This window comes from Schistocerca cancellata, chromosome 12, assembly GCF_023864275.1.
Source record: "Schistocerca cancellata isolate TAMUIC-IGC-003103 chromosome 12, iqSchCanc2.1, whole genome shotgun sequence".
In the NCBI taxonomy this organism is placed as follows: Eukaryota; Metazoa; Arthropoda; class Insecta; order Orthoptera; family Acrididae; genus Schistocerca; species Schistocerca cancellata.
Window position 1 is genome coordinate 127,344,620 of NC_064637.1, and position 16,405 is coordinate 127,361,024.

At 46.5% G+C, this 16,405-nt stretch overlaps 1 protein-coding gene across 3 annotated transcripts in view; it reads left to right on the top strand.

Annotated features, from left to right (window-relative positions):
• The window catches only part of LOC126109715 (F-box/LRR-repeat protein fbxl-1-like), a 141,812-nt gene that overhangs the window by 55,297 nt on the left and 70,110 nt on the right, over window positions 1–16,405 (top strand). For all 3 annotated transcript variants that reach the window (XM_049914769.1, XM_049914770.1, XM_049914771.1), the window contains one exon: window positions 4,172–4,373. In XM_049914769.1, the coding sequence (XP_049770726.1) occupies window positions 4,172–4,373 (202 nt within the window). The remainder of the gene's footprint in view (window positions 1–4,171; window positions 4,374–16,405) is intronic.

Here is a 16,405-nt window from a genome sequence, read left to right on the forward strand (position 1 = left end):
CGCAGGCTGGCCGGAGCAGTGTTATGCTGTGGAAGACATCCTCCTGCACTTGCACGCGACCTGTGGTAGTAATCGAAGACAGGCTGTCAGCATCGAACCATCTGCATGCCTTCACATTTGACGTCTTCCCCAACGGCGTTGTCATCTTTCAGCAGTATAATTGTCCGTGCCATGGACGCAGGCTGGCCGGAGCAGTGTTATGCTGTGGGAGACATCATCCTGAGCATGCACGCGACCTGTGGTAGTAATCGAAGACAGGCTGTCAGCTTCGAACCATCTGCATGCCTTCACATTTGACGTCTTCCCAAATGGCGTTGTCATCTTTCAGCAGTATAATTGTCCGTGCCATGGACGCAGGCTGGCCGGAGCAGTGTTATGCTGTGGAAGACATCATCCTGCGCTTGCACGCGACCTGTGGTAGTAATCGAAGACAGGCTGTCAGCTTCGAACCATCTGCATGCCTTCACATTAGACGTCTTCCCCAACGGCGTTGTCATCTTTCAGCAGTATAATTGTCCGTGCCACGGACGCAGGCTGGCCAGAGCAGTGTTATGCTGTGGAAGACATCCTCCTGCGCTTGCACGCGACCTGTGGTAGTAATCGAAGACAGGCTGTCAGCATCGAACCATCTGCATGCCTTCACATTTGACGTCTTCCCCAACGGCGTTGTCATCTTTCAGCAGTATAATTGTCCGTGCCATGGACGCAGGCTGGCCGGAGCAGTGTTATGCTGTGGGAGACATCATCCTGAGCATGCACGCGACCTGTGGTAGTAATCGAAGACAGGCTGTCAGCATCGAACCATCTGCATGCCTTCACATTTGACGTCTTCCCCAACGGCGTTGTCATCTTTCAGCAGTATAATTGTCCGTGCCATGGACGCAGGCTGGCCGTAGCAGTGTTATGCTGTGGAAGACATCATCCTGCGCTTGCACGCGACCTGTGGTAGTAATCGAAGACAGGCTGTCAGCTTCGAACCATTTGCATGCCTTCACATATGACGTCTTCCCCAACGGCGTTGCCATCTTTCAGCAGTATAATTGTCCATGCCACGGACGCAGGCTGGCCAGAGCAGTGTTATGCTGTGGAAGACATCCTCCTGCGCTTGCACGCGACCTGTGGTAGTAATCGAAGACAGGCTGTCAGCATCGAACCATCTGCATGCCTTCACATTTGACGTCTTCCCCAACGGCGTTGTCACCTTTCAGCAGTATAATTGTCCGTGCCATGGACGCAGGCTGGCCGGAGCAGTGTTATGCTGTGGAAGACATCCTCCTGCGCTTGCACGCGACCTGTGGTAGTAATCGAAGACAGGCTGTCAGCTTCGAACCATCTGCATGCCTTTACATTTGACGTCTTCCCCAACGGCGTTGTCATCTTTCCGCAGTATAATTGTCCGTGCCACGGACGCAGGCTGGCCGGAGCAGTGTTATGCTGTGGGAGACATCCTCCTGAGCTTGCACGCGACCTGTGGTAGTAATCGAAGACAGGGTGTCAGCTTCGAACCAGCTGCATCTCTTCACGCTTGATGTCTCCCCCAACGGCGTTGTCACCTTTCGGCAGTATAATTGTCCGTGCCACGGACGCAGGCTGGCCGGAGCAGTGTTATGCTGTGGGAGACATCATCCTGAGCTTGCACGCTACCTGTGGTAGTAATCGAAGACAGGCTGTCAGCTTCGAACCATCTGCATGCCTTCACATTTGACGTCTTCCCCAACGGCGTTGTCATCTTTCAGCAGTATAATTGTCCATGCCATGGACGCAGGCTGGCCGTAGCAGTGTTATGCTATGGGAGACATCATCCTGAGCTTGCACGCGACCTGTGGTAGTAATCGAAGACAGGCTGTCAGCTTCGAACCATCTGCATGCCTTCCCATTTGACGTCTTCCCCAATGGCGTTGTCATCTTTCAGCAGTATAATTGTCCGTGCCACGGACGCAGGCTGGCCGGAGCAGTGTTATGCTGTGGGAGACATCCTTCTGAGCTTGCACGCGACCTGTGGTAGTAATCGAAGACAGGCTGTCAGCTTCGAACCATCTGCATCCCTTCACGCTTGATGTCTCCCCCAACGGTGATGTCATCTTTCAGCAGTATAATTGTCCGTGCCACGGACGCAGGCTGGCCGGAGCAGTGTTATGCTGTGGGAGACATCCTCCTGCGTTTGCACGGGACCTGTGGTAGTAATCGAAGACAGGCTGTCAGCTTCGAACCATCTGCATCCCTTCACGCTTGATGTCTCCCCCAACGGTGATGTCATCTTTCAGCAGTATAATTGTCCGTGCCACGGACGCAGGCTGGCCGGAGCAGTGTTATGCTGTGGGAGACATCCTCCTGAGCTTGCACGCGACCTGTGGTAGTAATCGAAGACAGGCTGTCAGCTTCGAACCATCTGCATCCCTTCACGCTTGATGTCTCCCCCAACGGTGATGTCATCTTTCAGCAGTATAATTGTCCGTGCCACGGACGCAGGCTGGCCGGAGCAGTGTTATGCTGTGGGAGACATCCTCCTGCGTTTGCACGCGATCTGTGGTAGTAATCGAAGACAGGCTGTCAGCTTCGAACCATCTGCATGCCTTCACATTTGACGTATTCCCCAACGGCGTTGTCATCTTTCAGCAGTATAATTGTCCGTGCCTCGTAGCCAGAACCGTGCTACAGTAGTTTCAGGAACATTATAATGAACCCACATTGATGTCACGGCGACCGTACTGGCCTGACGTAAATCCTATGGAGCCCATCTAAGTCGCTATTGGGCACCATCACTGCATACTCAAATCAGAGGCTCGTTATTCATGCGAATTCAAAATGGTTCAAATGGCTCTGAGCACTATGGGACTTAACATCTGAGGTCATCAGTCCCCTAGACTTAGAACTACTTAAACCTAACTAATCTAAGGACATCACACACATCCATGCCCTAGGCAGGATTCGAACCTGTGGCCGTAGCAGCAGCGCGGTTCCGGACTGAAGCGCCTAGAATCGCTCGGCCACAAGGCCGACTATGCGAATTACGTGACATGTGCGTACACATCTAATACCACTCACTAATCGTCGAATTGCCAAAAAGTTGAACTGTTCAAGTACAGTGATTGATAATGTCGCTAAACTGGGCTCAGAAAATTACCTGAGGCATCGAAAGGGCTTCTTTTACGCAAAAGGGCCACAAGTCGTTGTTCCTCTCAGCTTGTTGCTGACGCACAGTTGCCTGTAACTGCCAGACGTATGCAGCCAATTTTGTCACGTGACAGACCTCTTGCATTCAAGAGCTGACTGCAGAAACCTTCCCTAACATCCAAACATAAACAGGCTACATTGGAGTTTGCTGAAAAACATGGACTTCAGCATGCGATAAAGTGGTCTTCAGTGATGAGAAGATGTTCAATTTAGATGCACGGGATGTATTGCAATATTATTGGCATGATCTGAGAACAGAACAGCAGTTAAGAATGAGCAGAAGTTTTGATGATGAAACTGTTATGATTCGGGCAGCCCTCTGGGCTAAGGCTAATTCACATATTGCTTGACTGAACACTGGTATGAACTCTAACATGAGTACTGAGATCCTAGAGAAAGAACTGATTAGAATGCATGAAGATTTAGGGAACAAAATGTGGTTTGAAGATAAAGATTTCGATGTCTTGCTCTGTCCTGCAAGTAGCCTCGATTTGAATCCCCTGAAGAACCTTTAAGGAATACTTGCAACGCGTGTTTATTGCAATGGAAGGCAATTTGAGGCCGTATGTGAGCTGAAAAGTGCGATACGAGAAGAGTGGGCGAGAGTTTCACTTCAGGAACTACAAATCCTAACTGAATCAACGCCGAAGTGAATTTTTGAGGTAATTAAGAAGAACGGTGTACCAGCAGTGCAGTAACACAACAGGACAGTTGGTGCCTTTGTGCCAGTTTCCATCCAGGAACTGAAAACACCATATTTTGTTATTCGTGTTATGAAGGATGTAATTCCATCGTGACTGTTTATGTCTTGTATATATTTACTACTTCCACAGTAAATGCAATAAATGTATGGTTCAGACATCGTGCTATCACTTTCGTGGAACCCTGCACTACTGTGTATTGTAACTAATTGCATTTTTCTTCCCCACTGACAATTCCAAAAAGGGAGGCGGTGTTCTGAAGTCATCTCATGTAAAACTGTATTATTTTGTGACAGAATGGGGTGCATTGTCAGTTCTGACTGTTGGAAGGCCGACAAGACTGATCAGCAGGCAGTCCAGACTATCTGCGATTTCCCGAACCTCCGTAGTGTTTGCATGTGGCGTGGTGCCAAATCCCGTGTCTTCCGTGCACTCTACAACAGCTGCCACAGACTCTCTGAGCTGCACCTCCATCCCACACAAAAGCTCAGCTATGAGGTAAGTTTAAAATAAGTTTAAAAGTCCATGCTGGTGCCTACTTTGCAGAATATCTCCTTTGTAACAAGTCTCTTTTGTTCTCTCTCTCTCTATATATACACTCCTGGAAATGGAAAAAAGAACACATTGACACCGGTGTGTCAGACCCACCATACTTGCTCCGGACACTGCGAGAGGGCTGTACAAGCAATGATCACACGCACGGCACAGCGGACACACCAGGAACCGCGGTGTTGGCCGTCGAATGGCGCTAGCTGCGCAGCATTTGTGCACCGCCGCCGTCAGTGTCAGCCAGTTTGCCGTGGCATACGGAGCTCCATCGCAGTCTTTAACACTGGTAGCATGCCGCGACAGCGTGGACGTGAACCGTATGTGCAGTTGACGGACTTTGAGCGAGGGCGTATAGTGGGCATGCGGGAGGCCGGGTGGACGTACCGCCGAATTGCTCAACACGTGGGGCGTGAGGTCTCCACAGTACATCGATGTTGTCGCCAGTGGTCGGCGGAAGGTGCACGTGCCCGTCGACCTGGGACCGGACCGCAGCGACGCACTGATGCACGCGAAGACCGTAGGATCCTACGCAGTGCCGTAGGGGACCGCACCGCCACTTCCCAGCAAATTAGGGACACTGTTGCTCCTAGGGTATCGGCGAGGACCATTCGCAACCGTCTCCATGAAGCTGGGCTACGGTCCCGCACACCGTTAGGCCGTCTTCCGCTCACGCCCCAACATCGTGCAGCCCGCCTCCAGTGGTGTCGCGACAGGCGTGAATGGAGGGACGAATGGAGACGTGTCGTCTTCAGCGATGAGAGTCGCTTCTGCCTTGGTGCCAATGATGGTCGTATGCGTGTTTGGCGCCGTGCAGGTGAGCGCCACAATCAGGACTGCATACGACCGAGGCACACAGGGCCAACACCCGGCATCATGGTGTGGGGAGCGATCTCCTACACTGGCCGTACACCACTGGTGATCGTCGAGGGGACACTGAATAGTGCACGGTACATCCAAACCGTCGTCGAACCCATCGTTCTACCATTCCTAGACCGGCAAGGGAACTTGCTGTTCCAACAGGACAATGCACGTCCGCATGTATCCCGTGCCATCCAACGTGCTCTAGAAGGTGTAAGTCAACTACCCTGGCCAGCAAGATCTCCGGATCTGTCCCCCATTGAGCATGTTTGGGACTGGATGAAGCGCCGTCTCACGTGGTATGCACGTCCAGCACGAACGCTGGTCCAACTGAGGCGCCAGGTGGAAATGGCATGGCAAGCCGTTCCACAGGACTACATCCAGCATCTCTACGATCGTGTCCATGGGAGAATAGCAGCCTGCATTGCTGCGAAAGGTGGATATACACTGTACTAGTGCCGACATTGTGCATGCTCTGTTGCCTGTGTCTATGTGCCTGTGGTTCTGTCAGTGTGATCATGTGATGTATCTGACCCCAGGAATGTGTCAATAAAGTTTCCCCTTCCTGGGACAATGAATTCACGGTGTTCTTATTTCAATTTCCAGGAGTGTATATATATATATATATATATATATATATATATATATATATATATATATATATATATATATATAAGCTGTTAGCACTGATACGTAATCCTATGTTAAATTATCCTATCAACGGTTACACATAGCAAGCACCTATGTTTGCTTCCTAGCGGTAAAACAATATTTGGTAACTGCCTTTAGTCGTAAGTGCAATTGTTTGCTTAAAATTTGGTCTTCTGCTGAAGGAAATAGTGGGAAACGGCATTGAAATTCTCCAGCGTTTACTGATTTTCTGATGAAGAAAAGGTATTCAGCACGCTCCCATCTAACACAAAGCAAAAAACTGAGAATCATTACCAGCACAAAACCTGATTTAAAATTTACCTCATTAAAAAGATCTAGTAGGTAAAAAGACGAGGGCTAATAGAAATCCTTGGGTAACAGAAGAGATATTGAATTTAATTGATGAAAGGACAAAAGATAAAAATGCAGTAAATGAAGCATGCAAAAAGGAATACAAACGTCTCAAAAATGAGATCGACAGGAAGTGCAAAATGCCTAAGCAGGGATGGCTAGAGGACAAATGTAAGGATGTACAGGCATATATCACTAGGGGTAAGATAGATACTGCCTACAGGAAAGTTAGAGAGACCTTTGGAGAAAAGAGAACCACTTGTATGAATATCAAGATCAAGAGCTCAGATGGAAACCCAGTTCTAAGCATAGAATGGAAAGCAGGAAGGTGGAACGAGTGTATATAGAGGGTCTATACAAGGGCGATGTACTTGAGGGCAATATGATCGAAATGGAAGAGAATGTAGATGAAGATGAAATAGGAGATATGATACTGCGTGAAGAGTTTGACAGAGCACTGAAAGACCTAAGTGCAAACAAGGCCCCTGGAGTAGACAACATTCCATTAGAAATACTGACAGCCTTGCGAGAGCCAGGCCTAACAAAACTCTACCATCTGGTGAGCAAGATGTATGGGACAGGCGAAATACCCTCAGACTTCAAGAAGAATATAATAATTCAAATAGTGTAATAAGCCACAGCTGCAAAATGCTAGCACGAATTCTTTACAGACGAATGGAAAAACTGATAGAAGCCGACGTCGGCGAAGATCAGTTTGGATTCCGTAGAAATGCCGGAACACGTGAGGCAGTACAGACCCTACGACTAATCATAGAAAATACACTCCTGGAAATGGAAAAAAGAACACATTGACACCGGTGTGTCAGACCCACCATACTTGCTCCGGACACTGCGAGAGGGCTGTACAAGCAATGATCACACGCACGGCACAGCGGACACACCCGGAACCGCGGTGTTGGCCGTCGAATGGCGCTAGCTGCGCAGCATTTGTGCACCGCCGCCGTCAGTGTCAGCCAGTTTGCCGTGGCATACGGAGCTCCATCGCAGTCTTTAACACTGGTAGCATGCCGCGACAGCGTGGACGTGAACCGTATGTGCAGTTGACGGACTTTGAGCGAGGGCGTATAGTGGGAATGCGGGAGGCCGGGTGGACGTACCGCCGAATTGCTCAACACGTGGGGCGTGAGGTCTCCACAGTACATCGATGTTGTCGCCAGTGGTCGGCGGAAGGTGCACGTGCCCGTCGACCTGGGACCGGACCACAGCGACGCACGGATGCACGCCAAGACCGTAGGATCCTACGCAGTGCCGTAGGGGACCGCACCGCCACTTCCCAGCAAATTAGGGACACTGTTGCTCCTGGGGTATCGGCGAGGGCCATTCGCAACCGTCTCCATGAAGCTGGGCTACGGTCCCGCACACCGTTAGGCCGTCTTCCGCTCACGCCCCAACATCGTGCAGCCCGCCTCCAGTGGTGTCGCGACAGGCGTGAATGGAGGGACGAATGGAGACGTGTCGTCTTCAGCGATGAGAGTCGCTTCTGCCTTGGTGCCAATGATGGTCGTATGCGTGTTTGGCGCCGTGCAGGTGAGCGCCACAATCAGGACTGCATACGACCGAGGCACACAGGGCCAACACCCGGCATCGTGGTGTGGGGAGCGATCTCCTACACTGGCCATACACCACTGGTGATCGTCGAGGGGACACTGAATAGTGCACGGTACATCCAAACCGTCATCGAACCCATCGTTCTACCATTCCTAGACCGGCAAGGGAACTTGCTGTTCCAACAGGACAATGCACGTCCGCATGTATCCCGTGCCACCCAACGTGCTCTAGAAGGTGTAAGTCAACTACCCTGGCCAGCAAGATCTCCGGATCTGTCCCCCATTGAGCATGTTTGGGACTGGATGAAGCGTCGTCTCACGCGGTCTGCACGTCCAGCACGAACGCTGGTCCAACTGAGGCGCCAGGTGGAAATGGCATGGCAAGCCGTTCCACAGGACTACATCCAGCATCTCTACCATCGTCTCCATGGGAGAATAGCAGCCTGCATTGCTGCGAAAGGTGGATATACACTGTACTAGTGCCGACATTGTGCATGCTCTGTTGCCTGTGTCTATGTGCCTGTGGTTCTGTCAGTGTGATCATGTGATGTATCTGACCCCAGGAATGTGTCAATAAAGTTTCCCCTTCCTGGGACAATGAATTCACGGTGTTCTTATTTCAATTTCCAGGAGTGTAGATTATGGAAAGGCAAACCTACGTTTCTAGCATTTGTAGACTTAGAGAAAGCTTTTGACAATGTTGACTGGAATACTCTCTTTCAAATTCTAAAGGTGGCAGGGGTAAAATACAGGGAGCGAAAGGCTATTTACAATTTGTACAGAAACTAGATGGCAGTTATAAGAGTCGAGGGGCATGAAAGGGAAGCAGTGGTTGGGAAGGGAGTGAGACAGGGTTGTAGCCTCTCCCCGATCTTATTCAATCTGTATTTTGAGCAAGCAATACAGGAAACAAAAGAAAAATTCGGAGTAGGAATTAAAATCCACGGAGAAGAAAAAAAAATTTGAGGTTCGGCGATGACATTGTAATTCTGTCAGAGACAGCAAAGGACTTGGAAGAGCAGCTGAACGGAATGGACAGCGTCTTAAAAGAAGTATATATGATGAACATCAACAAAAGCAAAACGAGGATAATGGAATATAGTCGAATTAAATCAGGTGATGCGGAGGGAATTAGATTAGGAAATGAGACACTTAAAGTAGTAAAGGAGTTTTGCTATTTGGGGAGCAAAATAACTGATGATTGTCGAAGTAGAGAGGATATAAAATGTAGACGCAATGGTAAGGAAAGCGTTTCAGAAGAAGAGAATTTTGTTAACTTCGAGCATTGATTTAAGTGTCAGGAAGTCGTTTCTGAAAGTATTTGTATGGAGTATAGCTATGAATGGAAGTGAAACGTGGACGATAAATAGTTTAGACAAGAAGAGAATAGAAGCTTTCGAAATGTGGTGCTACAGAAGAATGCTGAAGATTAGATGGGTAGATCACATAACTAATGAGGAGGGATTGAACAGAATTGTGGAGAAGAGGAGTTTGTGGCACAACTTGACTAGAAGAAGGGATTGGTTGGTAGGGCATGTTCTGAGGCATCAGGGGATCACCAATTTAGTATTGGAGGGCGGCTTGGAGGGTAAAAATCGTAGAGGGAGATCAAGAGAAGAATACACTAAGCAGATTCAGAAGGATGTAGGCTGCAGTAGGTACTGGGAGATGAAGAAGCTTGCACAGGATAGAGTAGCATGGAGAGCTACATCAAGCCAGTCTCTGTACTGAGGACCACAACAACAACAACAACAACAACAACAACAACCATTCCTAGAAATTATCCTATTGTGTAGATTCAAGGGTTGAAAAACTTACGAAAAATATTTATTTTAAATAATTAAGTTTATAATTTGAAATGTTCCATAATGTCTAAAACCTTAAGAGTCCACTATGTTTGAATAAATACATCTTTAACAAAATAAATTATTTGCTGACAAGATGATAGCACTCTTATATTTTGGTATGTAATGATTATTAGATTTTTTCTGTTGAAATAGAATGTATGTAGGATATCTTGTTGATTTTTTGCTTTCTCTTCTTACAGCTGAAATAATTTATTTTTAGTGAAGTAAACTGGTCACTTTAGTCAGCACAGCGAAAACTAAGTCTTAAATAACGAATTTCCACATATAAGTGTTTAAATTCCACATTTTTCAAATTTGCATTGTAACATGTTGCAACTAACATTTTGACCAGAATGTTTAAAAAATTGATTATTAATTTCTTCTACAATAAAATTTTAGTTACTATTATCTGTCTCAAATGAATTAATAAGACGATTAATCTTGAAGAATGCTATGTTTAAGTATTATATGAGCCCCAAGCTAAAAACCACTTCCACATTAATTATACAACAAAATTTTAATTATTGTTATATGTCTCAAATGAATTAATAGCACGATTAACCTTGAAGAATGCCATGTTTAAGTATATATAAAGCAACGTCCTTCAAACCAGCAACTTTCGTTTTGATTTACAACACTATATTTGGCTGATATACTCACAAATAGCAGTAAGCAGTAAACTAATCTGATTTAGTTTCTAAAGGAAAGTTACTTCACTTGACTCGTTTCACTTCCCTGAATACTCTCCTTCTTAATGAACACTACATTACATGATGAATAAGTGCATTAACTAGTTAGGAATAAATGAATACTTCACTTTTTCTACCAGTAAAGAGTTCATGCTATTCGATTTTCAAAATGGTGACTAAGGCAGAATTGTAACACCTGTGTTGGTAGTCTCTGATTACTTTCCACATGTCAGAAGATCAAACAGTATGAACAGAATTATCTTTAGAACTGTTCCTCAAAGATGACAGTGGCCATGTGTGTGTGTGGGTAGCGACTATGTGGCTACATTTGATAAATGTTTTTCTGACAACTCAGTACACATATGGGATTCCCTGGAGGAAAGGTGGCGTTATTTTCAAGGAGCACTATTGAGAAAATTTAGAGAACCAGCATTTGAAGGAGAATGCAGAACGTTTTTACTGACGCCAATATATATTGCACGTAAGGACCACAAAGGTAAGATGAGAGAAATTAGGGCTCGTATGGAAGCATATGGATATTCGTTTTTCCCTCACTCCAGTTATGAGTGGAATGGGAGAAGAAGTGACTAGCAGTGGTACATGGTACCTTCCGCCATGCACAATACTGTGGTCTGTGGCGTATGCATGTAGATTAGTATTTGACAATCTAGTTTTAAACATGCCTGTCTGTTGCTCAATGCCTCCTCTATATTGTGAGTAGCAATCTAAATTAACTCATACCAGATTTCCCATTGTTTTAGAAAAGATTTGATAATTTACTCAGAGAATAGAGCTTTGGTGTTTCTACATCTACATCTACATCCATACTCCGCAAGCCACCTGACGGTGTGTGGCGGAGGGTACCTTCAGTACCTCTATCGGTTCTCCCTTCTATTCCAGTCTCGTATTGTTCGTGGAAAGAAGGATTGTCGGTATGCCTCTGTGTGGGCTCTAATCTCTCTGATTTTATACTCATGGTCTCTTCGCGAGATATACGTAGGAGGGAGCAATATACTGCTTGACTCTTCGGTGAAGGTATGTTCTCGAAACTTTGACAAAAGCCCGTACCGAGCTACTGAGCGTCTCTCCTGCAGAGTCTTCCACTGGGGTTTATCTATCATCTCCGTAACGCTTTCGCGATTACTAAATGATCCTGTAACGAAGCGCGCTGCTCTCCGTTGGATCTTCTCTATGTCTTGTATCAACCCTATCTGGTACGGATCCCACACTGCTGAGCAGTATTCAAGCAGTGGGCGAACAAGCGTACTGTAACCTACTTCCTTTGTTTTCGGATTGCATTTCCTTAAGATTCTTCCAATGAATCTCAGTCTGGCATCTGCTTTACCGACAATCAACGTTATATGAACATTCCATTTTAAATCACTCCTAATGCGTACTCCCAGATAATTTATGGTATTAACTGCTTCCAGTTGCTGACCTGCTATTTTGTAGCTGAATGATAAAGGATCTATCTTTCTTTGTATTCGCAGCACATTACACTTGTCTACATTGAGATTCAATTGCCATTCCCTGCACCATGCGTCAATTCGCTGCAGATCCTCCTGCATTTCAGTACAATTTTCCATTGTTACAACCTCTCGATACACCATAGCATCATCTGCAAAAAGCCTCAGTGAACTTCCGATGTCATCCACCAGGTCATTTATGTATATTGTGAATAGCAACGGTCCTATGACACTCCCCTGCGGCACACCTGAAATCACTCTTACTTCGGAAGACTTCTCTCCATTGAGAATAATATGCTGCGTCCTGTTATCTAGGAACTCTTCAATCCAATCACACAATTGGTCTGATAGTCCATATGCTCTTACTTTGTTCATTAAACGACTGTGGGGAACTGTATCGAACGCCTTGCGGAAGTCAAGAAACACGGCATCTACCTGTGAACCCGTGTCTATGGCCCTGTGAGGCTCGTGGACGAATAGCGCGAGCTGGGTTTCACATGACCGTCTTTTTCGAAACCCATGCTGATTCCTACAGAGTAGATTTCTCGTCTCCAGAAAAGTCATTATACTCGAACACAATACGTGTTCCAAAATTCTACAACTGATCGACGTTAGAGATATAGGTCTATAGTTCTGCACATCTGTTCGACGTCCCTTCTTGAAAACGGGGATGACCTGTGCCCTTTTCCAATCCTTTGGAACGCTACGCTCTTTTAGAGACCTACGGTACACCGCTGCAAGAAGGGGGGCAAGTTCCTTCGCGTACTCTGTGTAAAATTGAACTGGTATCCCATCAGGTCCAGAGGCCTTTCCTCTTTTGAGCGATTTTAATTGTTTCTCTATCCCTCTGTCGTCTATTTCGATATCTACCATTTTGTCATTTGTGCGACAATCTAGAGAAGGAACTACAGTGCAATCTTTCTCTGTGAAACAACTTTGGAAAAAGACATTTAGTATTTCGGCCTTTAGTCTGTCATCCTCTGTTTCAGTACCATTTTGGTCACAGAGTGTCTGGACATTTTGTTTTGCTCCACCTACCGCTTTGACATAAGACCAAAATTTCTTAGGATTTTCTGCCAAGTCAGTACATAGAACTTTACTTTCGAATTCATTGAACGCCTCTCGCATAGCCCTCCTCACACTACATTTCGCTTCGCGTAATTTTTGTTTGTCTGCAAGGCTTTGGCTATGTTTATGTTTATGTTTGGTTCATACGAAAACAGGGAATGAAAATACACAGAATAAGCAGACGATCAGATCACTCCATCAACACCTGTGGTGTGCGTACTGTAAGACCTTCGGTACACACACCATCAGATTATTTGACTTGTCGCTCTTCTGCCGTTAGGTCAGACAATAGAAATGCCACTTGCACGCTTAGAGTAGCAGATTGACGGTGACCAACTTCAAACAGAACTTGATTATTTTTCACACACATTTATTAAAATAATAAAAAAGCATAGAAATTGCTTAACTTGATTCTGGATGCTGTTTACAATTGACAATCTGAAGTTCCTTTGGTCTTGGTACGTTAATCTTATTCTCACGTATCTCTGATACTTGATAAAGTGTCTATACATTTCTCTTCATGGCTATGTACAGGAATATGGTAATCTTATTAGGCGCAGACTGAAACTTGGCTATAGACTAATGCAGACTTGTACAGACTAATGCAGACTGACTAATTAGATGTCTGTACACTCCTTATAATACCTCGAACGTTCATGTATCACTGAGCGAGTGTGATCCGCGAGGAGAAAAGGTTCTACATTAGCAGCAATCTCATTGGCTGCGTTACATATTAATACGCGGATCGGCGGAAGCAGAGTTTGGTCCGTCTCTATGACAGCGCCATCTCGTAGTGCGGAGACGGACGAGCACTGCGCCTGTGCTGTTGTGCTTAGTGGGGCGCGCTCTAGTGGGAAAGTTGCGTACGCGCTGACTACGTGGAACTATGTACACAACAAAACCCTAAGCGACACTTCTAAGGGAAAGGTTTACCAATTTGAGCTTTGTGATTAGTTTATTCCTGTGTTCACTACATTTCAACTTGTGATCCAGTTCCAGTTGAACCACAAGAAATTTCTCACACTGTTTCATTGCACGTACAGCTGTTAATATGTACTTTGGGCGATGAAAAATAATTTTTCCTAGTTTTTAACTCTATAAGTCACTAATCTCATTTCTGCTGCTCCTCAATATTTTTCTCTTTCTTCAGTTTACTTTCTACCCATAATCCATAATCATTACACTATTTATCCAGTTCAACAATCCCTGTAATTCTTCCTCATGTTCACGGGACATTGTACTGTGATCAGCAAATCTTATCGTTGATATCTTTCACTCTGAATTTTAATCCAGTTTTTGAACCTTCTTTTAATTTCCTTCAGTGCTTTAAATGCTGATGGAACAGCCAAGGAGCAAAACTTGATCACTATATTATGCCATTTTTAATTTGAGCACTTCACTCTCAGTCTGCTGTTTTTATTTTTTCCTATTGCGTCTTGTACACATTGTATACTACCCATCTTTCCCTGTAATGTATATCTATTTTCTGAGGATTTTTAGCATGTTTAATTTGTCACAAGCTTTGTGTAGGCCAACATGAACCTGTATTGATTTTTCCTGTCTTGCTTCCATTATTAAGACCAATGTCAGAACCGCCTCTCTCATGCCTTCTCCTTTCCTAAAGTCAAACTGATGCACAACCAACAGATCTTCAGTTTTCTTTTTGATTCCTCCATATATTGTCCCTGTCAGTAGTCTGTGAGCATGAGCTGTTAGGCTGACTAATAGTTTTTGCATACATCATCAGCCACTCTTTGTACAAATTGTTTGAATATCGAGACTGAGGGTTTTAAAATTTCTGTCAGTTATTTGGCAGGTACAAGTGTTTGTTATAAAGTTGTATGACAATAACATACACTCCTGGAAATTGAAATAAGAACACCGTGAATTCATTGTCCCAGGAAGAGGAAACTTTATTGACACATTCCTGGGGTCAGATACATCACATGATCACACTGACAGAACCACAGGCACATAGACACAGGCAACAGAGCATGCACAATGTCGGCACTAGTACAGTGTATATCCACCTTTCGCAGCAATGCAGGCTGCTATTCTCCCATGGAGACGATGGTAGAGATGCTGGATGTAGTCCTGTGGAACGGCTTGCCATGCCATTTCCACCTGGCGCCTCAGTTGGACCAGCGTTCGTGCTGAACGTGCAGACCGCGTGAGACGACGCTTCATCCAGTCCCAAACATGCTCAATGGGGGACAGATCCGGAGATCTTGCTGGCCAGGGTAGTTGACTTACACCTTCTAGAGCACGTTGGGTGGCACGGGATACATGCGGACGTGCATTGTCCTGTTGGAACAGCAAGTTCCCTTGCCGGTCTAGGAATGGTAGAACGATGGGTTCGGTGACGGTTTGGATGTACCGTGCACTATTCAGTGTCCCCTCGACGATCACCAGTGGTGTACGGCCAGTGTAGGAGATCGCTCCCCACACCACGATGCCGGGTGTTGGCCCTGTGTGCCTCGGTCGTATGCAGTCCTGATTGTGGCGCTCACCTGCACGGCGCCAAACACGCATACGACCATCATTGGCACCAAGGCAGAAGCGACTCTCATCGCTGAAGACGACACGTCTCCATTCGTCCCTCCATTCACGCCTGTCGCGACACCACTGGAGGCGGGCTGCACGATGTTGGGGCGTGAGCGGAAGACGGCCTAACGGTGTGCGGGACCGTAGCCCAGCTTCATGGAGACGGTTGCGAATGGCCCTCGCCGATACCCCAGGAGCAACAGTGTCCCTAATTTGCTGGGAAGTGGCGGTGCGGTCCCCTACGGCACTGCGTAGGATCCTACGGTCTTGGCGTGCATCCGTGAGTCGCTGCGGTCCGGTCCCAGGTCGACGGGCACGTGCACCTTCCGCCGACCACTGGCGACAACATCGATGTACTGTGGAGACCTCACGCCCCACGTGTTGAGCAATTCGGCGGTACGTCCACCCGGCCTCCCGCATTCCCACGATACGCCCTCGCTCAAAGTCCGTCAACTGCACATACGGTTCACGTCCACGCTGTCGCGGCATGCTACCAGTGTTAAAGACTGCGATGGAGCTCCGTATGCCACGGCAAACTGGCTGACACTGACGGCGGCGGTGCACAAATGCTGCGCAGCTAGCGCCATTCGACGGCCAACACCGCGGTTCCGGGTGTGTCCGCTGTGCCGTGCGTGTGATCATTGCTTGTACAGCCCTCTCGCAGTGTCCGGAGCAAGTATGGTGGGTCTGACACACCGGTGTCAATGTGTTCTTTTTTTCCATTTCCAGGAGTGTATTATAAATATGATCATTATTTATAGCTGTAAAATATTTCTTTTAAAACATACCATTGTAATCAGTTAAGTGTTGTGCAATGTAGTGATAGTTTCTTCTGTTGCCCATAGCATTGTTATGATGAGTGATGTAGAGTAAGTGTAAGCTACAGCACATGTCTGCCTGTTCAGGTAAACATGGCTCAAGATGTGCAAATGCACCCCA